The sequence below is a fragment of the Eutrigla gurnardus genome (genome assembly GCF_963514095.1).
Source record: "Eutrigla gurnardus genome assembly, chromosome: 11".
In the NCBI taxonomy this organism is placed as follows: domain Eukaryota; kingdom Metazoa; phylum Chordata; class Actinopteri; order Perciformes; family Triglidae; genus Eutrigla; species Eutrigla gurnardus.
The window spans coordinates 5,720,981-5,743,523 of NC_139925.1; the positions used below are offsets into that span (position 1 = coordinate 5,720,981).

The 22,543-nt window shown below is 47.3% G+C and overlaps 1 protein-coding gene across 10 annotated transcripts; it reads right to left on the reverse strand.

Annotated features, from left to right (window-relative positions):
• Positions 1-158: 158 nt before the first annotated feature.
• Positions 159-17,930, reverse strand: vit (vitrin). Of its 10 annotated transcripts, XM_084020592.1 has the most exons (23): positions 17,738-17,930; positions 13,141-13,231; positions 12,908-12,973; positions 12,176-12,332; positions 11,963-12,096; positions 11,813-11,890; positions 10,820-11,020; positions 10,217-10,243; positions 9,517-9,555; positions 9,369-9,419; positions 9,072-9,134; positions 8,492-8,554; positions 6,410-6,484; positions 5,500-5,565; positions 4,998-5,060; positions 4,449-4,505; positions 4,193-4,240; positions 3,694-3,759; positions 3,455-3,602; positions 3,270-3,373; positions 2,231-2,457; positions 1,644-2,157; positions 159-1,491 (listed from the first exon to the last, which is right to left on the reverse strand). In XM_084020592.1, exons 2-23 carry the CDS (start codon positions 13,172-13,174, stop codon positions 1,313-1,315), a joined length of 2,460 nt encoding a protein of 819 aa, XP_083876718.1. In that variant the 5' UTR covers positions 13,175-13,231; positions 17,738-17,930; the 3' UTR covers positions 159-1,312. The 10 variants fall into 10 exon arrangements, with proteins under 10 accessions (XP_083876718.1, XP_083876720.1, XP_083876723.1 ...); XM_084020594.1 differs by lacking the exon at positions 10,217-10,243 and having other exon boundaries at positions 17,738-17,929; XM_084020597.1 differs by lacking the exon at positions 5,500-5,565 and having other exon boundaries at positions 17,738-17,929.
• Positions 17,931-22,543: the final 4,613 nt, after the last annotated feature.

Sequence of the window (22,543 nt, forward strand, 5' to 3'; positions counted from 1 at the left end):
AAAAACATGTTTGTTTGGAGTTACAAGGAGCATCCTTTATGGACAATTGTTTGAAGCGCTATATAAGTCATTATTATGATTCTTATTATAACATGCATTCAGGAACTGAGGAGTGCAGCTTTGACATAAATTGGATAAAGAAAAATGGAGAAAACACCAACTTTTGAGTTCATTTTATTAAAAATTGCAAAAAAAAAATATATTGATCAATTATGAACATTAGCGAAAAAGCTTTTAATATGCGTATGTACAAACAGGATATAAAAAGGGAAGAAAATCATAAATACTCTTTCAACAAAACTGAGAAACGCCTGCAACATTAGAAGCTCTGTTGTACGAGAGCGTTCAGAAATACAAGCTCCTCGTTTCTCACACAAGTCCACGTTTTCTTTTTGTTCCACGTTGTTGATTCGCCGTTCACATCATTCCAACTATCGCTCACCATCAGCGCCTTTGAGAGGAACTTTAACAATGTCCCTACTATCAAATCTCTCCTATTAGGAAGATTATAATGCACCAGTTCTAAGGAAGTATATCCTCTTTACAGAGAATTGTATTAAAACAAAATAAAAGCACCATATTATGAAGTGTATGAAGTATGTTAAGCCGTAAGAGGAAGTGCTAGGCATGCTTTTAAATCTACATCAGCGAGCGCCATATCTCAGTAAGGTAGCTTCATGTTTGTTAAATCATTTTGGCGTCACGTTCCTTTATAAAGGTTCTGTAAAGTTGTACTTGAGGGCTTTTACACACTTTGGGGGAAAAAATCCCTTTGGCTCCTCCACCATTTAATTCAGAAAAGATGCTAATAAATGATTTTTTTTTTGCTCTTTTCCAGAAGGTCAGAGGTCAACTAAAAACATCCAGAGGAGGATCTTCTGCAAACCTAAATGTTCTGATTTACGGCTTCCGAGTGTAAAGCATTAGTAAATGATTCATGATTCATTAAAAAAAAACCCTTAGTTACAACTTATAACCCCTTTATAAAGGGTGACTTATTAATATGATATCCTTATTAAATGACCAAGAACGGCCTTTTCTTTGTGGCGCTAACGGAGAGGTCACGAGAGGTCAATATGTCGCCGTGAATGCAAAACCCCCTTTTTACATTTAAGCACCATCTTTCTGTGTGATTTAAGATTTGTTTTGTTCCAAACCCACAACGCCTCACCTGAATTCAAAAGCACCTCCCTGTTCAAATACGGCGCGCTGCAGCCAATCCAGCGCCGCCATCTGGGCCACAGGGCGAGTAAATTTACAACCGGCGTTCTGTTGAGACAGCCCGGGGGTCGAGCCGTCCGTCCGTCCGTCCTCAGTTTCGGGGCTGGGAGTTGAACTCCTGGCAGATGTTGTGGATGATCTTGGGCACGAACTTGTAGAGGTTGTCGAACTCGTCCACGAAGAAGGAGTGCTCCTTGTCGGGGTCCGTGGCGATGTACTCCAGCTCGTCCTGGGCGGCCCAGGCGATGCCGATGGAGTAGGCGATCACACCTGGAAGGACAGGAAGGGACGTCGAGATCACACGGAGAGACCTTTGTGACACTTTGCTGTGTGGATTCTGGTTCCCACAAAAGTTTTTAAGGAGCTAAAAGTCTAGATTATCATGCATTTTCTAATTCTGCCTTATAATCTTGACCTCTGACCTTGGCGGTGGACAGCCAGTGCCGGCTCCCTGACGTCGTCGTAGGAGCGCCCGTCCGTAATGACGATCATGATCTTGCGTTTGTTGGGTTTGGACTTGCTGAAGAGCTGCTCGGCGGCGTAGGTGATGGCGGCGCCGGTGCTCGTCCCGCCGCTCCAGTAGTTGATGCGCTTGATGGCGTTGAGCAGCTCGGCCTTGTTGTTGTACTGGCCGAAGCCGAACTCCAGCCGCTGCTCGTAGGTGTACTGCACGGCGCCGACCCGCGTGTCCGTGTCGGAGATCTCGAACTCACGCGTGATGTTGGCCACGAACTGCAGCACCGTGCGGAAGTTGCCGGTGCCCACGCTGCTGGAGCCGTCGATGACGAAGGCGATGTCGTTGGCGTTGACGCACGTCTTGCTGCACACCAGGCGGTCCGTGTCGCACACCCTCTTCACCAGCGGCTGCACGGCCTTCCTCAGGGCGAACCAGCTGGTCACGGGCAGCGAGAAGAAGCCGTTGGTCCGACAAACCGCCTGCAGGGATGAAGCACACTTGTGTGTCAAACGGGCGTTTTATTTTAAAAAAAGCACCTGTGACGATACTAACCTTGTCGACAAAGTTGGTCTCCACCAGGTTCTGCTTCTCGTTGTCGTCGGGGCCCTCGATGGTCACGAAGAATATGTTGATGCCGGACTCGCGAGCGAGCCGGGACGCCTCCTCCACCTTGTCCGTTGGCCAGCCGTCCACCAGAACCACGGCCACGTTCGGGGCGCCGCCTCGGTTCCCGTTGGCGTCGCTGAAGTAGTGCTTGTTGATGTAGGAGAGGGCCTTCCCTGTCGGTGCACCAGGGGGCAGCAGAGAGACGGTTAAAAAAAACAAAACACTTTCTATTCAGTCTGTGGTTGAATCGCAGGAATGCATTCAGGACAAGACAAGCTGAGAGAGTGGAACCGATCTGTTGGTTGTAACTCCACCAGGGAGTAAAAATACACACGGTGGAGTATTAAATTATACAAAAAACACAATTAGAAAAGTATATGCTTTTCAAAGTGGATGTTTCTTTAGAAGCTGCATGTCTAAAAGCAACCTTCTAAAAAAAAACCCTACTGTACGCCATGTTAAAAACATGGTCATGTAAAAATACACATGTGTGTATAATGTACTTTAACTGTATGTCATCAGAAAAACAGCGACATCCTATCATTTAGCGTATCGTAGTCCCTGTTTGGCGGCTACAACTGTCGTGTGATTAAAGAGCACTTCTGGGGCGCAAACACAAACAACACGGTTTGTGCGTGAATGCAACATTTAGCGAGTCATAAAGACACATGTGGCGGGCGGAAGCTTCATGCTGACGCACCAAACCAAGAGCAGAAAAACATCACTTTCCCTCCCGAAGGCTGACCCCCGCGGGCCGGCATATAAACGGACTGCTTTTTGGTCAGGGGAGGGAACAACGAGGCTTACAGACGCAGAGCTGTAATTTAGCGAACAGTCGTCTCGTGGCAAATTTAGATTTAATTCTATCCTTGCATGTGAAAATGTGCCTGGGCAGTAAACCATGTGATAATTGCAACTCCCCCTTTCACACTTTCACATTGTGTAGGCATTTACTGTATCTGGCAGCGGGCCGAGGGTCACTCACCCACATTGGAGAGGCCTCCCTTCTGCGCGATCTTCTCTATGGCCGACTTCACCTCTCTGGAGTTGGAGTGAGACCTCAGGCTGATCTCCGTCACCGGGTCGTCCCTTCACGCAAAAACAACAACAAGCGGTCGCATCATGTTTTCTTAACACGGTGTAACAGTAGAGACAGGAGCTGAGGTTTACCCGTATTGGATGACGCCCATCATCGGTCCGGCCACGCCCACGTTGATGACCTGGGCCACCTCGGACAGGAAGTCCTTCTGGATCTTAAAGCGCCTCTTCCCGATGCTCCAGCTCCCGTCCATCAGGAAGGCCAGGTCCACCTTACAGTCTGCAGGAACAGGACGGCAGATTTGGTAAAGAATACGTATGTTTTATGAGGAAAAGACCTCTGGATTCATTCAATATGCAAACCTACGTACTGGGGTCTCCCTGTGAGGCGGGCTCAGGTGCTCTGGGTGCAGGTTCCTGCTCCCTCACGTTGAAGCCTGAAAATCAAGAAACATTTAAACATCTAAAGGAGTTCTGCAATTCTGCTATTGATTCTGTAACAAAGACATTAAAATGAACGTTTTTTACCCTTTAATAATCATAACATATATGTCATCACACAGCATTTTTCTGAAAATTCAGTTTAATCCTAAGAAACCAGACAAAACAAGAGATTTTTCCCAGTTTCTTTGGTAAAGATTTCCGTTTCCACATTTCGGAGATCCCAGATGTTAGTTAGTATCCGTTGTGGCAAAAAAATAAATAAAAAATATGCCAAACACAAACTGATTTTATCCTCCAAAGCAACCACCGTTTGACTCCGAATCCCTTCAATTACAGGCTGAACAGAAAGCCAGATGCTCTTTCCTTGGCTGGCCTCGGTTTGGTTTGTACTTCCTGTCCGAGTCAGAGTCATGTGAGCTGTCTCACCTGATTCGTAAGGATTGGTGTCGGGCTTCCAGGCGTCCACTGGCTCCACTGCACAGATGATAGCACACAAGCTCGGCGTTAGTAACGAATTAATTACTTTTTTAATATTATTATTATTATTATTATTATTAGAGAGCTGAAGCAGCAGCAGGTAGGAAAACCTCACAACTTAATGAAAAAAATAGATCCTATGTGTCAAAGCTGACGGTTTCCTGGATACAAACAGGTGTTTGTAACCATGGTTACCGCTGCTCACCTCTAGTATGGGTCGTGTCCGGTTTACGGTTGCCATCTGAGTCGGTGGAGCGAGGCACTAAAAGCAAAGACACCATCAGAGACGGGCCCGACTGTGGCACACATGTAAACACGGCGTGGGCGTCGCAGCCTGCTCCCATCAGCGCCATGTTTCATCTGGTTGGATGGCGTGGTGGTGGTTTGGTGTGTGTGTGTGTGTGTGTGTGTGTGTGTGTGTGGTACATGCTGGATGTGGCTTGGCCACTTTTTCCAAACCGTGTCCCTTCTAGCCTTTGGAGGCTGAACCAGGGCCTGTAATCTGAAAGTGAGGTCCTTTTGTGGGCCACATTGTAAGAGGCCTGATGTCACGGCTTTGACTAAAAACAGATCAAACGTGCCTTCCTGTCAATTTAAGCAGCTCAACTATACACTTATTGGCATTAACTCATCTTATTCAATCAGCCGCTGTGTCAGGACATAAAACTGGGAACACATGACACATTTAAACACCTTTGAAGCCTCCGACACTGATGTTAGTTCCCGGTAAAATAGAGTAAGAAAAAGCACTTACGGTACGGTCCAAAGTTATAAAACCAGCGCTCATAGTCTGAGAAATCAGGCCTGTGATCCCGAGCTAGAGGAGGATGTGGTGAAACCCGTTAGTATCCCGGCAGTGGAGAGGGGAGAAGCACCACGTTTCCATGGTTGTGATTGGTCACGCACTCTCCCCAGCCAATCACAAACCAGTGAAAAACAACAGCTTTGTGCAGAATTATCACAACATAGTTTTTTTTCTTTTCACATGCACCTCAACAATGAACCCGAATATATTCATATATATATATATATATATATATATATATATATATGTGTGTGTGTGTGTGTGTGTGTGTGTGTACACATTACATGTACATACGGATGGAGCCCATTAAAAAACACACGCATGCCGTGGTTTTGCACACACGCAACACTGGATACAAGGTGCAGTACCCTGCCGACGTGACAGGGGGCAGCACACACCAGACGTCATGTTTTTTTTCTCGCTTCCTACTTTGTTTCGTTAATAGATTTACCTGTAATCTCAGGTGTGTCCGTCTCGCTCCACGCGTATCCCGAGTCTGGAGCCCCGTAACTAACATCTGAATGTACAGCAGAAGAGGGGGCGGAGGCGTCAGCAAGCACAAGCTGTGTCACGTCACAAAGGTATTTAACGTCGTATTTTAGCTCGTGTTTAGTGCTAAATTAGCAAATGTTAGCTGTGAAGTGGTGAGCGTGGTAGTTGTGTAATTTAAACGCGCGTACAAACGTCCTAATTACACAGTTTTAACAACGAATCCTTTTGTTTACATCGAGGAAAGCTAGCAAGGTTAGCGCACGGAAGCTAACTGCTAGCGCGCGGGGCTTCCATTCGCTCTACGTTGTGACTCGTTCAAGGTCTAGTCGGTAAAAACGAGCGTTAACACGATGCGTTCAATGTGATCCTGTAAAATGCAGCTTTTGGCGAGAAACTTGAGTAAATTCGTATTCAAAGCGATGTTAAAATAGATATTATGACCTGTTTAACCTTAACACTATAAGACTTAATTAAAACTACTAATGTCAATATTTTATTTTATTAATAAAAAGTGCAATAATCTTTCTGCAATAATTTGAATGTTTTTTTTAATGCAAATAACCACTATAGATGACTATAACAAATAAAAAGGCTAACATTTGTCATTTTTGAGGGCTTACAATGACTAAACTTGGTGTCAGCATCTCTAAAAGTTATATTTTCTTTTTCTTTCTCTCTTCTGGTCCAATCACTCAAACCCGTTTGCACCCCCGGACCACGGTAACTGTTGTATCTGCATGTTAGCATTACCATTGTGAAAGTTTGATGTATTATAAGAATAATACATCCACGTGGAAGAATGTTAGCGTGCTGACGTTTGAAAGAAATCACCGTGGAAAGAAAGGATGATGTGTTTGCATGTTTGGTACCTGCTGGTCGTCGAGCTCCCGGGAACCAATCGGGACGAGGAAAAGAGGGAGGCGCCCAATCCCTTCTGGGAAAAGCTGTGCGAGGGGGAAGATTAGAAAGCATCAGGGAGGAGCATACTTGTGACCTCCACTAAACCTGCCACGTTATTAGTGGGGTATGCACAAGATGTTCAGCCTGGAGTCAGAGTCTAAACACACAGTAGTCAGTCAGTCAGAGACGGAGCTGACTAAGGGTTGTTTTAGTGAAGTTCAGCCTCGTTCCCACCCGGGTTGAGGGACCGAGGAGGCCTTAATCTCTGAGGAAACATGTTTTTCTACCTGCCGCTCTTGGCATCGCGGACGCACAGTTTCAACTTGTAACGCGGCAACAATACGGCCCCCGAGGTTAATTGAAATGTGATGAAGCCAGAAGCCCAAACAGCTGAGCAAAACCATAACAGCGCGTCGCATCTGTCTAAACTGACTGAGCCATGACAACACACTTCGGTTAACCCCTCCCCGCGGGTGGATGGGTAGCCTACACAAACACACGGCCTGGGCTCTGAGGTTCCCATCCAATGGCAGCTAGCTGTTGACCGGGTCGGGCTGGGAGCGCCCAGCCAGCGGGCCCAGCGAAGCGTGAGAGTGTTTTTCTAGAGTTCGTGTCAAACTAGGGACAGTGTAGATAGTAGGACGCAGAGATTATCCTAATCTGCAGGTGGTTTAAAGGCCCAGCGTCTGACAGCAGACAGTGGTGTTGTTTTTTATTCTGATGAAACAGGTGCTTTAAAAGGATTCCATTTACCTCACCCTGGTTTGTAGCTCACTCTGCAATATGTTGATGTGCAATTTCTCTGAAAGTCTCCGAAACACATTTAACCACATTTTAGCACTAAGGAAAATAATCTCAACATGTTTTACAGTCTGTTTTTTTTCATAGATGTTTGTGGCATATCTCATTACAAATGTGCGGATAAACTGGGGTCGTTAACATTTCCAGAAAAGCCGAGCAATAAATCCAGACATCTGTTCGGGGGGGCAAAGTGACCGAGGAAAAAAAAAAACCCCTCCGACTCGTAAACTCCAAAGACGGCGAGCGACGACCCTGCTTCAGTGCCCTTGAGAAAAGACAGTGAAGCCCAGCCGGCTCCAGGGGCGCTGCTTGTGTAGCTGATCCTCACCTCTGACCTCTGACCTCAAGCTCAAAGAATTTCCCCCCCAAGGGACTCAATAAACTGTCACATTATTATCACACAAGCTGAGTAGAGAAGGAGAGAGTGACGGGTCATTCAGATAAACGAAGCGCCGGATTGAAACATTTTTTTGAAAAAATCATATCATACAATCAACCGTCATTTAAATGGATGCGGCGCCGTCTAATTTTAGGGGTATATGGTTTTGCATTCCAGGGAAGCAAAAACAGAAGCGCATTCTTCAGCGAGCCAAACCTAGCCTTGGGTTTGACCGGCGAGAGGCTTTCTATTCTTGACAGGCTGGCGAGAGGGCCCGGATCCTGCAGCGCTGTGGATCGGGTCTGGGAGCAGCACCGGGGGTCACTTGGTTAACTTTGTCTGTCTCCCTCCCTGCCTCTAAGTTGCTCGGCCAGACGGGATCTGTCATAAGATGCTATTAAAGTCCTGACGGAGCCTGTTTCTCATCGTGGTCTTATCTAAAGTAACAGACGGGATGATGATGTCACATCGACGCTCCTCTCAGCCGACATCCTCAGTAGGGATCGGACATGATGTTATATTTATGTTGTCTAGTTTGCTGTCATGGTTTAAAATAGTCCGACAGGATACAAAACGTATGAATTTATTTATGCAGGGGCACCTTGTTATTATTTATGATAATCTTATTTAGATTATTTGATTGTGTTTCACTAACAAGGACGAAATGATCCGTTCCAGGTCTTATCCTCACTTCTCATGTTTCCACGTTGATGTAATTGTATTTCTTGGGAAGCATTGAACCACAGCATCCCTCAGAGTGATGTTTGATATATGAAACGAGGGTTTTATTGTCCTAGTTTATCCTCTACGTCAGCGGATGCGTCTGCTAGTACAGGTGGGGAACTCCCTCTCAGGGTCTGGAGATACTTACCGGGGTTCGACTGGCTCATGGTTGGAGTCCGCTCGGGTGGAGCCGGCTGAACCCTGTTAAAAGCTGTTTGTGGAAATGAGAAACAGGCAGATAGAATGAGAGAGGGAAAGAAGAGAGCTTCAGTTCAGGCCTCCGTCCACAAATGCAGCCCAGCTGTTTCGCTGTGAGTGAGGTTGAAGGCGTTTTTCTCCGCAGCATGATATCAAAAACAAAAGGATATATGCTGGGCGTGTTTACGGGCCCTCAACTCGGCTTCATTTGGCTCTTTTCATCCCCAATGAAAACACGAATAGGAGGATGTGCCTGGTGACAGAGAGCAGCGGTTATCGTGAAAAGGAATGTTGGCCGAGATGCTTGATGGAGAGGATTAGCGGCGACCCCGGGGTGAAGATCACAGGGGCTTATGGGTGTGGATGCGAGGGTCAGACTTACAGCAGTCGGCGTCTCCTGGATTCTTGTTCCAACAGAGTCACCCGTCCCTCCTGCTGCCCTTAACTTACATTCCTTGTGGCTCCCGCCGCGTCTACCTGTTTGTTACACATACTTTATGTGTGTGTGAGTGTTTAATGGTGAGGCTGACCTGGGCCAACTGGAGAGGATGGCGGTCTCCTGATGGCCGACCCTGCCTCTGGTCTCCGCAGACCTGGAACCCCGAGATTGGGAGACAAATTAATTTAACATGAGACGACAGAGGACAGAGGCGCACGCTAAAAAAACAAAATGACACTGAGTTAATCATTTAAGTTTGAAAGACAACAAAATGAAGTTGGGCCGTTGGAAAACGTGTAAAATGCTTTTGCGAGCAGATGCCATGCAGAGTCTCCATATATCAGTAAGAAAGAAAAAGACACATCAGGAAGATTAAAGCTCGGTTTACCTGCACTGGCACGTTGTGGGAATCTATTCGGATAGGCGCTTCCTCTGAGTACTTTGAAGAAATGCCATGGTTTAGTTAACGTGTTATAGAAAAGGAGGTTTAAAAGGACTTTCCAAGAGCTGCAGAATCAGTGAGAGTAGTGACGTACCTTGGCCGGGACTCTTTCCTTGACCGTTATGTGACTGTCCTATCCCAGTGTCGAGATTAACAAATTCAGACACACAAAAACAACATAGTTTTGGATTCAGTGTAAACCAGTAATCCAGGTCATGATCGTACTGTTTTAAGATTTTGGCTTAAACCACTTAAATATTAAAGGCAGAGTAGGTCATTTGGAAAAAAAACACAGAGACTTTGAACGCATCGCCGAAGCAAAATAGTCCCGCCCCCTTCGTTCAGACCTCTGATCAAAGCCACTCCCCCAGAACGCCAAACGAGTGCTCGAGATCGGCAACCAGGAAGTAAGCATTTACAGACAGGAAGCCGTCCAATTATTTTCTCTGGCTTGTCTTTTTTGATTGGACGGGGGGTTTACAGTCATTTACAGTTTTTTATGTCAGAGTATTTAATGTTTTCATTGCTATCAGATTGTTCTGAGGATTTCAAGTTATATAACAAAGTGTTTCTGAATAGAATCACCTACTCAACCTTTATTATTATACAGGATTAACCGTGATGCACACTATTCCCATAGGACTGATGTAACACAAAAACACTGCATATCTGTGGCTCCATCCCTTTGTAAAGCAACACCTCCACCTCACCCCCCCTCATGCACCGTCACCCCCCCCTCCAAAAAAAATAAAAGCAACACAGTGTTGAACCCGTGTTTGCTTTGCTTCACTTACTTGAGGCAAGGTATGGGTGACTGCTGCCTAGATAGAAGAAAGACAAACGGGGTGCCAATATGGAGAGAAGAGAGATAATGTTACAGAGAGTGAAGGAGGTCGTCTGGCACGCCGCCCGTCTCACTTACACACATACCTTAAGATATTGCAGCATTGTCTACTCAACTGAAGCTGCATTTCCATCCAAAAAACCGATGGGAGGGGGGGAAGACTCGCATTGATTACCGTCCGATAATGTTTCCATTTAATGAGTGATGAAGGTCCTGTGATCAAGTGTACGCACTTCATCACAGATCAGCTGTAATTTGTCATAATTGACTTGTAATTACCAGCTCGTCTTCATCACTCGGCCTCACACAAATGAAAGCTTGTTCCGGTAAACGGGCATTCGTAGGTACAAGCCTCTAGTGTTAGTGAGACGCCGGCGAGGCGGCTGCAGTGGATCGTCGTGTGGATCGGTATTATTGGATCATTAACAGCATCCAAGTAAAACACGATCCTGCACACGGCATACGTGGATCCATGGATTTAGAGCGAAGAATGAGCTTTTTTTGTACGTGTGCATGCAAGAATGATTAAAACAGGTGTGTTTGTTTAAATCACCTGCATCCCTGACTTTATGGGCTGCAGCACGAGGCTTGGCGGTGGTGGGTGGTGGGGGAGGTGTGGTGGTGGTGGTGGTGGTGGGAGCCAGTGTGGTGGTGGTGGTAGTGGTGGGCTCAGGTGTTGTAGTTGTGGTGGGTTCAGTCGCTGCTGTTGTAGGCAGCGCTGTGGTGACCGCGGGGGTTTTGGCCTCCTTTTGACCTGAAAGGAAGACGGCAGATTAAGGCGCTCGTGTACAAGATGGATGGACGGGGAGGAAGAGCGTCTACAGTACGCGCTGGTGTAATGCATTCTTGACATTCTTCGCCAGGCTGCAGCGCTCCGACTCCTCGTTCAACCTGAGCGAGGTTCAACATGCCAACATTCTGTGTACCGAGTGACCTTTTGTCCCTGGAACCGACTGATCTGGTCATTTTGGTAGCAAAAGATGCCTAGATGTCTGGGTTACATTCAAACTTTATTTTAATACGAAGAATCCTGATTATATATGCTGAAATATGGTGATTGGAATTCTGCTGTAGTGGTTATATTTGTATACTAGACATCTACAAATATTTAAGCAACTTTCTCTGTTTGAACCCACATGTCAGGGAGTTTCTGTGTGAAACTCCCTGAACCTGCATTCTCTCTGCTGGCCATCAGGGGGCGACTCCTCTCTGATTGCATGGAAGTCTATGAGAAAATTACCCTACTTCTCTCTTGATTTATTACCTCAGTAAACATTGTAAACATGAGTTTATGGTCTCAATCCCTAGTTTCAAGTCTCCCAGTGCTTTGACACCAAACACGAAGATAATTTTTCTTGAATAGGAAGTCAATGCAAATGCATGAATAGAGCAGAATTTGCGCCGGGCAACAGAAATGACGTGATGCGAATATACGATATATATCTCGTCATTCGCTTATTCCTGCGAGTTTGAATATTTCACCTCAAGTTAAAAATCTGCCTAATCAGATGATCCAAACTAAATACAAGAATAACCGTCCTCTCACTTGTTTTCACGTAGGTGGGTCTTGACGGGACGTAGTCCAGGGTAGACGGGTAGATCACTCCTTTCTTGGGCTTCCCCACTGAAACACAACAGAGTTGTCGGTCGGACTCCTACAGAAGTACGTTTACGTCGTCTCCTCCATCGTTCATACCTGAGACAACGAACGACTCCCTCCACTTGGGAAGAGACAGAGAGCGCACTCCGTTGGAGTTACTGCCTTTGTAGGTGTTCTGTCCGGCCATTTTCCTCACGATCACCTTCCCCCCCGTGTTGGTGATGATGCCACTGTGGACACAAAACGTATTTTCAGACATCTCCGTGCTTCGACCGCCACGGGAGCTTCTGTTGGATATTCCTCGTTAACCTGTGGATGGCTGCGTTGCAGATGCTGGAGATGGAGGCGAACACGCCCGTCCCGTACACCTGCTGCTTCGTCTCCTTGCAGTGTGCGGGACACTTGGCTATGAACTCTGGGACATTGATCTTTCCTGCTCTGACATCACACTCTATGGCTGGAACGACTGCGGAGGGGAAGAAGAAGTAGAGCAAGATGGCGGAAGACATAATAATGGACAGGTCAGGGTGGTTTTCTTTAGATGCTGAAGTCACACATAAGTGGTTTGATAGCAGTGCAATTAGAGCTGAAACAATTAGGCAATTCATGGATCAAAACGTATCTAAAATAAAATTATTTAACTTTTTTTGAAAATCAAATAATTGCCACTTCTTTGTCTGATGAGATATTAAACAAAATATCTAAGTTGTGGAGAGTTGGTCGGATAAAATAAGCAATTTAATCACTTTCTGGACCAAATATTTGAATTGATAGATCAACAAAATAATGGGCAGAACAATCGTTAATTATAAGTTTCAGCCATAAATCCAGCGAATGCAAAGATTTATTCAAAAAGTGCATTTTCTATATCATAAGATCTATTTCTTTTCAATTCTGTTTCCAGCCTATAAATAAATATTGGAAGCTTTAACATTTTGCAGGGATTTAGAAATGTTCCGTATTGTTTGGAACAAGTGAAATTAAAAGTGATTGCAGAGGACTGGGACGGAGATTACAGGCTTGCTGGTTGGTGACGAATACCTTGCTTTGGTTTCTTGCTCTTTGATCCGTTCGGCTTGGCCCAGCAAGCACAGCACAGGAGGAGCGCTGTGGGTGAGGCAGGGTGGGGGTGAGGGTGAGGCAGACAAAAGGAACACAATCATCAGTGTGACCGAGGACGCTGCTGTTTGAGAACATATGAAACATTGTGTTGGAGGATGATGTGTTTTTAGGAGCATGCAAGGCGCTGCAGAGCGGCGGACCGGCTGGCTCACCGAGGCAGACGGCAGCGAGCGGCGCTCTGATCATGATGAGCGGCGTGCTGGTTCAGCAGGTCAGCCAGATGTCCTCGTCTAACCTCTCAACCTGAGAGAGAAGAGAAGCAGCAGATTTTCACTGTTTTTCCTCCGAAACTCATTTCCTGCTAACTAAGTAACTCTTTGACGCCTCTCAACATTTCTGCGTGTTGCAGCTGGAAACGAGACGGAGTGAACTCGCAGCACCGAGAAACACTTTCCAGAGAAGTCTTCTTTGTTGATAAATGGCAGACTTGACCCACTTTGCACTTTGAACACGGAGCTGAATGACTCATCCAGCCTCCACACAGCCAAATGTGTTCAATTTAAACATTTGGAAAACATTTATTGTAACTTTACATTGTTGCACCGACATTTAAGATCAAATATGGATTGTATGTCTTGTTCCAATGATTTGGTTTAGAAAAGTATCTGACGATCAGAAGCTGAACAGCGAACATCTGGCCTCAGACAAAACAGTGTGTTATCTCTGGAGACTAAATTAGAGAGCACACAGACACAATATAACGTGGAAGGAATGGGACTGTGTTCGATCTGCTGCTCCACAACCACATCAAGCCGGGTCCTGGTGTGAAATGCAGTATGTTTACAGTAGAAACAGAACCTGTCTTCCCTCTGTCATTCACATTCAAAAGCTGTAAATCAAAGTCTGAACACGAGACATCATCGTCAACGGCAAGTCTGGACTAAGACCACCGGAGAAAGTCTGATGCTGGCTGGAAGATGAGAGCCGCCCCGCTGGTCATACCCTGGTCCCTCCTCATACCCGGGTCCCTGATCATACCCGGGTCCCTCCTCATACCCGGGTCCCTCCTCATACCAGGTCCCTGCTCATACCCGGGTCCCTGCTCATACTCGCATCCCTGCTCATACCCGGGTCCCTGCTCATACCCGGGTCCCTCCTCATACCAGGTCCCTGCTCATACCCGGGTCCCTGCTCATACTCGCATCCCTGCTCATACCCGGCTCCCTGCTCATACCAGGTCCCTGCTTATACCCGGGTCCCTGCTCATACTCGCATCCCTGCTCATACCCCGGTTCCTGCTCATACTCGCATATCTGCTCATACCCTGGTCCCTCCCCATACCTGGGTCCCTGCTCATACCCCGGTCCCTGCTCATACCCCGGTCCCTGCTCATACCCTGGTCCCTCCCCATACCTGGGTCCCTGCTCATACCCCGGTCCCTGCTCATACCCCGGTCCCTGCTCATACCCTGGTCCCTCCCCATACCTGGGTCCCTGCACATACCCTGGTCCCTGCTCATACCCCGGTCCCTGCTCATACCCCGGTCCCTGCTCATACCCTGGTCCCTGCTCATACCCCGGTCCCTGCTCATACCCTGGTCCCTGCTCATACCAGGGTCCCTGCTCATACCCGGGTCCCTGCTCTGTGCCAAGGCGGTGTGATGGAGGCGATGACTGAAGCCTTAGAGGACCAGAGGAATGCTGAACCTCCCATGAGAGACACCAACAGGTTCAATCTGATGAAGTGGGACCACGTGATGGTACTAGGACCTCCGATGCAGGGTCACATGTGATGCAGTTATAATATGAACTATTAGGCTTATTACTATAATCCGTTTTAAGGAGGGAGAGTCCCTTTCTTGTATAATTTTTGGGATATTTTTGTAAAAAGTATCCCTATGACGGACATTCCTACTGGCAGGTTAACTGAATCTTACGTCAACAAGATGAGCCTTTCAGCTCCTCTAAAGCTCACGAATTAACACTTTATATTTCTTTGGTTTTAATTCCTACAGAAACAAAAGTGTAAAACAGCATGTCGTGGTTTTATGGGAGGCTATGTGCAGGACCGTCACTCGCCCGGCCGGGTGCAGTGGACGTAACCGCACGGCGACCACAGGGCTCCAGGAATTCACTGTGCCCGGCCAAGATAATGTCTGGCACACAGCACCCCCTACCCCCCCTTACATAAAACCACACTGTGTTGTTTTTACACTTCGGTTTTTGCACGGATTAAAAAACGTTTTCCGTCTATATAAAAGGTGCTTGTGGGCAGATTTTTTAAAATCCTTTGGACGCCGGACACGAGAAAGTGATTGAGTGCATTTCCATCATTGGCATGAAGCGTCACAGTCTCGCCCCGGCTGGTAAACATAAGTGTGCCATGGAATGAAATGAGTTGTCGGTGCACAGTTTCTCCATTAAGTGCATGTTTGCATTTTTATGATTTCTCATCTAATGATGTTTTTACATTGAATACGCAGCAGAAAAGGTAAATGAATACATCCGCAGTCGTCAGTGATTGGACTTTCCCTGACGCAGCTCTACATTTTTATCTGACACTCATGAGCACTGACATGATTTTTTCCACAGTGTTGTGCTTTGACAGGCAGCTGGATCGCTGCTGCACAGTCAGGACTACAATTTTAGTCCTCGCGGGGGAAGAAAAGCCGAGGCCGGGGAACAAGCCGGGGCAGATATGCACATCTACAGTGCAGGAGACAGACCTGCAGCGTGTGAGAGGTGAGTCCGCTCGCTCCACTGGATAATGCAAAACTACAAAAACTGATCCGTCACAACACCTGCGAGGAAATCTGAACCCACGGACACCGTGTTCCCCCCATGTAGAGCAACGTCTCTTCCTCTGAGGAAGGCATGACGTCACTGCAGGACCAAATTAAACGTGCAACAAAATGAAATTACAACAATTTGCGTGAGCCTCTAAATGCCTCCTCCTCCAAGCAGTGAAATGTGGAAAATGATATCCTTTGACAAACACTGTAGGGAGTTTCCTGTACAGCTGATAATAGATCCTGAGGGTTCTCAACTACAGGATCAAATAAACACAGAGAGACAGAGACCTGGGGTTTCATTACTGTGTGTATCTTTCATAGCACAGCTTCAGCTGGCCTCTGCAGTGCCAGCATGCTTTTATGTTTCACAAATGGCACAAAACAATGAGAAACTGCTGCTAAAGCTGCAAAAGATGAAAGGTTTTAACGCTGTCGGACCCGGCAGCTCAGACAGGTCACATACTTTGAGGAATTAAAGCGCAGTTCAGTTCGGAATAACATTCTCACGGCAACGTGGATTAAGAGCGCAGACCAACCTTTACTGAGATAACAAGGCTGAGCCGCGTCGTGCCGGTCGGCTGAGGCAGCGAGGTGAACATTTTCGTGCTCCTGCAGGCAAATTTCTTTTGTGATGCATAAGTGCCCCGAAATCTGATAACGCAGGATGAGACACCTGGCAGGAGTGGTGCAGGTATACAGGGTGGGCACAATGCTAACAGGATGTAGAGTCTGTGCCTATTTCAAAAGGCAGGCACACAACGGGGTCGTCAAAGCATGGGGGGACCACACACACACACACACACACACACACACACACACACACACACACACACACACACACACACACCTGTGACGGGTGCACCACTGTCTCAGATGCGTTAATGAGCCCTGATTCCAGCTTTTTCCATCAGTGACCGTGAACTTTAGGGCCATGCGTCTTCACGCCAAAACACAAGGACCTCCGTTTCAGCGGCACCCACATTCCTGGTCCGGGGCGGCCAGTTTGTGAATGCAACGAGGGCAAGCAAGCAAAGGGGGACAGAGGTGTCGTGATTCATGATCCCTAGAGCTTGGTTTCACAGTGTGGCTGAGTAATGGCGTGCCTGCAGTGAGATGTATATTCACACACACACACACACCCAGTGCCAGGGAGCGTTAAATCCCAGCATTCACAGGTGTCAAAAACCCACTGAGCATGTTGGATGTGCCAAGCGCTGTAGCAACAAGCCAAGGGGAGAACCATGGGAGAGATCAGACACACGGGGGAAGCCGACATGTCTCTACAAGGTCATTTCTGTACCCTTTCGGGCTGCTGGGGCAGTATTGTGTTTATCAAGCACAGAACAGGCGGAATTACTTTAATTCTTGGCTCCGGTTCGACTGCAAGCCGGAGCCTGTCGTCCTGCTGGACATGTTGTATAGAGACCACCTGTGCTTAATCAAACCCTAGTGAAAGAAATGTCAAACATAACGTGCATGAAATCAACTGGGGTGTGCAGCAAAATGAGTCATTTCAAAATAAAGGCTAGCTGGATAGAAATCTAAATAAATAAAAGCTGGATCATTTTTCTCATCAGCACTGAGAGGCTGTATGAATGATCATGACATGGCTGAATTCATTCAGCTAAAAGGCTCACTTTAGGAGAGAGGGAAGGGGGGGGGGTTAATAGGAAAAAATGGAAAACGTTAGAAAAATAAACAGTTAAACACTGAATAAGCAGCGGGACGCTTGTTTGGGCAGCCTGTCAAATCTCAGGTCGCCTCATAATTTGCAAAACAAACAAACAAGTTAATAAAAAAAGGGGAAAAATCGGTTAGTGTTTAAAATCTCTCACAAACATGATTATTAAAAGTACGACAAGACTCGCTCGTGATGGATATCAATTACGCGCAATTACGCACCATTTCCAAAGTGGACCATTCATTCACGCCACGCAGCAGCAGCAAACACGAAGTGACCACTTCATATGTGGAGCTGTATTGTAGTTCTCCCCGTGTAGCAACGAAGGTAAACTCACCTGGGAACGTTAAATAGTCCTCAACGCGTTGGAATCAAGTAATTCCTGAGCGCAGCGTCTTCCCCCTCCGGATCCTTTAGTCTTTCATTGACAAGCAAATGTTGGAGCAGCGGACGAGCACGCGCGCATGTGCGTGTGTGTGTGTATGCGTGTGTGTGTGTGCAGGCGCGGAACTGCTCCACCTGGACTTTTCCTCCTGCGTGATCGGAGCGCGCATTAAAAGTGGAGAACGGGACGGAGTTTCTCCGCTTTGCCCGTCCCACTTTCTCCTTCTCTCAGCCAGGCAGAAGGAGATCAGTAACCCGGGGCCACGGGGATGCAAAGATGCAAAGACCTGGCGCTCTGTCTCAGCTTCATATCAGCACTTTGAGCTGCTTTCCTGTTATGTAAGGGGGGGAACAACCGAGCCACTCACTCATCATCCCATCATCCGCCTGAGGAATAAATCAATAAGAGCAGCAGCAAACTGTGGCTGCAGTCTTCTCTCCTCCTCCACCATATAAACCAACAAACACCTGCTTGACAAACTTTAAGTCACATCCACGGACACTTGTGTGGTTTGTGGCTTTTGTCTGCTGCTGTGGTCTCCAGTACATGTGCTACCACCCCCAAAACACACACACGCACACACACACACACACACACACACACACACTCCCAAAACACACACACACACGCCAACCCCAGCCTGTTGGTTTATGCAGATTGGCACACAAAGCTGCTGCCATTATGCACTACATGCTGACACTGATTGCCATTTTGATTTAAAGGTCTTAAGGGTTGCTGTAAAAGAGCTCATTGTGCGTGTGATTATGGTATTTGCAGAAACCACCTCGGGAACTTTTTTTTTTTTTTTTTTAAAGATTAAACCTTCATGGCTCAAGTAGATAATTACCCGTTGATGTTGGTAAAGAAAAAAAAAAAGAAAGATCAGGTGTTGTTGCACAGTGACTCCAGTGTTTCCCCTAGAATTTTTTTCAGGCCCGGTGGTACCCACCGAAAAAACCCTAAACAGACGAGACGCGTGGGATGGTGTATTGGTGCAGTTGGATTAAGTCAGGTGCCACAGCAAGCAGTCTGCAATTCTGCAATTATTATATTTGCATTCAACATTTTTGTTCAACCAGAGTGTATTCAAGGTTTTCAAGGATTCAAGGAGAGAGTGACTTATTAAGGTGCCGGTTGATGGAAATGATCCAAAATTAGCCCGTTAGCCGGTTGTACATACGTCATTACGTCCTAATACTACACACGCATGGGTGGATGTTGTTTTTAAGGAGCACCGTCTCTGCATATATTTCTCGACAACACTCGACCTGCATCAGCGAATGTGCGCACGAGCGGATCTGTGCGAGCAGGCAGCGCGAGGAAAGCGGATTTTGGACGGAGACACACAGCGGCATTTTTCTTATAAATGCATGTCCTGTTCCGCTCACGCAAAATACAGTGTAAACTTTCCGTGTTTTCAAAGTAGAAAGCGACATCGTGGTGGTTTAACGAGGCAGAGCGGCATCAGAACAACATCAAGCGCGTAAAGTACACGAAGAAGAACGTAGCGGGAGCGCGCGGCGAGGATTGTTGCGGCCGCGCGTCTTGCGGAGCAAGTCTACTGTGCTTCGCGCAGTGGCGGCGCCAGGGAGGGGCTTGGTTGGGCTATAGCCCCATCAAGAATTGTGTCAGCCCTACCGTTAGCCCTACCATAAAACCACCAAGAAAAAAACTACAACAAAATAACCAAGAAAAGTGCGGAGTTCAACAGCACCACCACGTCACGTCGTAACGGCATTCAGGCAGCTGCGATGACAACTGTCACTGATCTGGGTTCATTAACAGACTGTACTGTCCGTACGTCAACGTCACTCATGTGAGCCCGCTTTTAGTGTATGCTCGACACAGAGACAGCAGGCTACTAGTTTGTAAGCTACCTGGCTCTAGCAGTTCGCGTTAGCGGCTTATAGTCACTCACGTTAAGTTAATGTTAGTAAGTTGGTCAAAATTGATCATGGATACATTTGTTTTTAAACGTCGTCGGACGGAACAACAGATGGCGGTGGCGGGCGTGTTGGATAAAACTACGGACGCACCGTTGACACCTGCAGGGGAAGATGACCACTCGGGTCCCGGCTGTTAACGGAACTATTCACGTTTCGCTGTCTCTGTCTCTCTCTCTCACTGTGTGCGTGTTTATAGCTGCGGGAGGGTGTTGTCAGCGCCGCCGCCAGGATTCAATTTCAATGTACGCACAGAAACGGCAAATACAACAACAAATGGAAAAATACTTTTTTAAGACAAAATCTAATGTTTTCAGTATCAGTGAAACAGTAGTGTATATCATGGTGATAGGCCCCGGTGCAAATAGTTTTTTGTGCCCTCCATCCCCGACCTAAACACAAGCGCACGCTTGTGAGCACTCCACGCACGCACACACACGCTTGGACACGCGCGCACAGTACATATGATAACTCTGCCGGCCCGGGGAGAGAGACATGCATCGGCTCGGCCCACAGTGCTCAGCAGCAGAGAGGTGACGAGACTGTGCCGTCACCAGTCCCGGCGGAGGATTGTCCGGCACCAGCCCAGACAGGGGTCCGTCCGACGCCTGCTCCCCGCAGCCGTCCGGGAGTCCGCTCGTCACCCGTTCCTGTTCCGACGGGGGGCCGTCCTACGCCTGCTCCACGCAGCCTTCGGGAGGTCCGCTCGTCACCCGTTCCTGTTCCGACGGGAGGCCGTCCTACGCCTGCTCCGAGCAGCCTTCGGGAGGTCCGCTCGTCACCCGTTCATGTTCCGACGGGGGGTCGTCCTACGCCTGCTCCACGTCGCCTTCCTGAGCAGCTCCGTCGGCTAGGTCACCCTCATGCCCGGCCTCCTGAGCGGCCCCGCCCGCTGGGGCGCCCTCATGCCCGGCCTCCTGAGCGGTCCCGCCCGCTGGGGCGCCCTCATGCCCGGCCTCCTGAGCGGTCCCGCCCGCTAGGTCGCCCTCATGCCCGGCCTCCTGAGCGGTCCCGCCCGCTAGGTCGCCCTCATGCCCGGCCTCCGGAGCGACCCCGTCTGCTGGGTCGCCCTCATGCCCGGCCTCCTGAGCCCCTCCTCCTGGCCCCCTCCACCCGCCCTACGTATCATGGACCTTAGGGACATCTGGGATCTGTCCCTTAAGGGGGGGGTACTGTCACGCTGGTGAGGTAATGTCTCGTCTTGGGTTTTTGTCTTGTCATTTCCTGTCTTATTTTGAAAATAACTCCCTTCTCGTTTCAGGTCACTTGCCCTTCCTCATGTGTTCCCTGGTCTGATGTCATCCCTGGTCCCTGATTGTTGCCACCTGTTGCTCGTTATCCCTCTGTGTATTTAAGTCTGCGTCTCCCCTTGTCTTGTGCCAGTTCGTCATTCGTCTTTTGTCACGTCACATTCCATGCCACCAGAATCCAAGTTAAGTTGTTTTTACGCCAGTTTATGTCTGAAGTCTTGTTTTCCTCCATGTGGAGTGGGTTTTTGTTTGTAGTGTTAGTTTAGGTTTTGAGTAGTCTGTTTTTCCTGGATCTTTTGTTTTGGTACGTTTGCCACCTTTTGAGTTTTCGTAATAAAGACTTTTTTCACACTGCCCCTGCATTTGGGTCCTCCCTCCTTGCCTGATACATGACAGTTAGGCTATGTTCACACCGCAGGTCTTAATGCACAATTCCGATTTATGGCTCAAATCCGATTTTTTGTTTGGCTGTTCACATTACCTCTTTAAATGCGGCCTGTCTACGGATTGCTGTGTGAACAGCTCACGCTCCTGAAGTGACCCGCATGCGCAGTTGATCATTGATGACACCACGCCACAGCGGTGTTTACGGAAGCGAACATGGCAACGGCAACCGGTAACGTGGGACTGTATGGCTTCATGCTAAAAACAGTGTGTGGCGGCAGCTGGCAAATTTGCTTCGCTGCTGTCCTCCATGTTTGTTTTGGCTCCCGCCCGCTTTTCAATCAACTTTATTTGTCATTCATTTACAAAACAGTGCAGCGCGGGTCAGAATGACGTCAAAGTCGCATTAAATGCGACCTGGCTGTTCAGACTGCGGTCGCATTCAAAAAAATCAGATACGTATCCGATTCAGTACCACATTTAAATGTGGCCTGAATCTGATTAGAAAATGTCAGATTCAATGCGACTTGTGCTGTTCACATTGTCAAAAGCAAATCAGATATGGGTCACATATGAGCGAAAAAATCAGATTCAGGTCACTGCGGTGTTAGAGTGCATGCCATTTACCCATGTCTGCATATATGCAGCAGCCTCAGGTTCGAATCCCGGCTGGAGATCCTTTGATACATGTCACATCCCCCTCTCTCTCCCATGTTTCCTCTTTATCAACCGCTAAATACAAAGGTGTCTATGCAAGAAAATAATCTTTAAAAAAAAAAGCCTTGATCATATTGTTAAAAAAAGGTCATGCTGCATGTCGAAAATTCACGAAAAAGTCAGTCAGAATATATTCATAAAAAAATATTTAAAATTGTTAAAGAGTCATAAAAATCGCTCATATCGCTTGATGCACCAAGTCTCAGTGTAGTGAGTCCAAAACAGCCATAAAAAGCCATGATCAATTTTTTCAGGAAAAAAAAAAGTCATACTATAGCATGTCGAAAAAAAAGTGAAAAATCGACAAAATTCATAAAATGTTGTAAAAATGATGTAAAAGTCCTAACATATGCTTCTATATCGCGTGTCAATCAAAATCTGAGTGTAGTGAGTGCAAAATAGTTATAAAAAGGCTTAGTCATATTCCCCCCCCCCCCCCCCCCCCAAAAAAAAAGTCATACTAT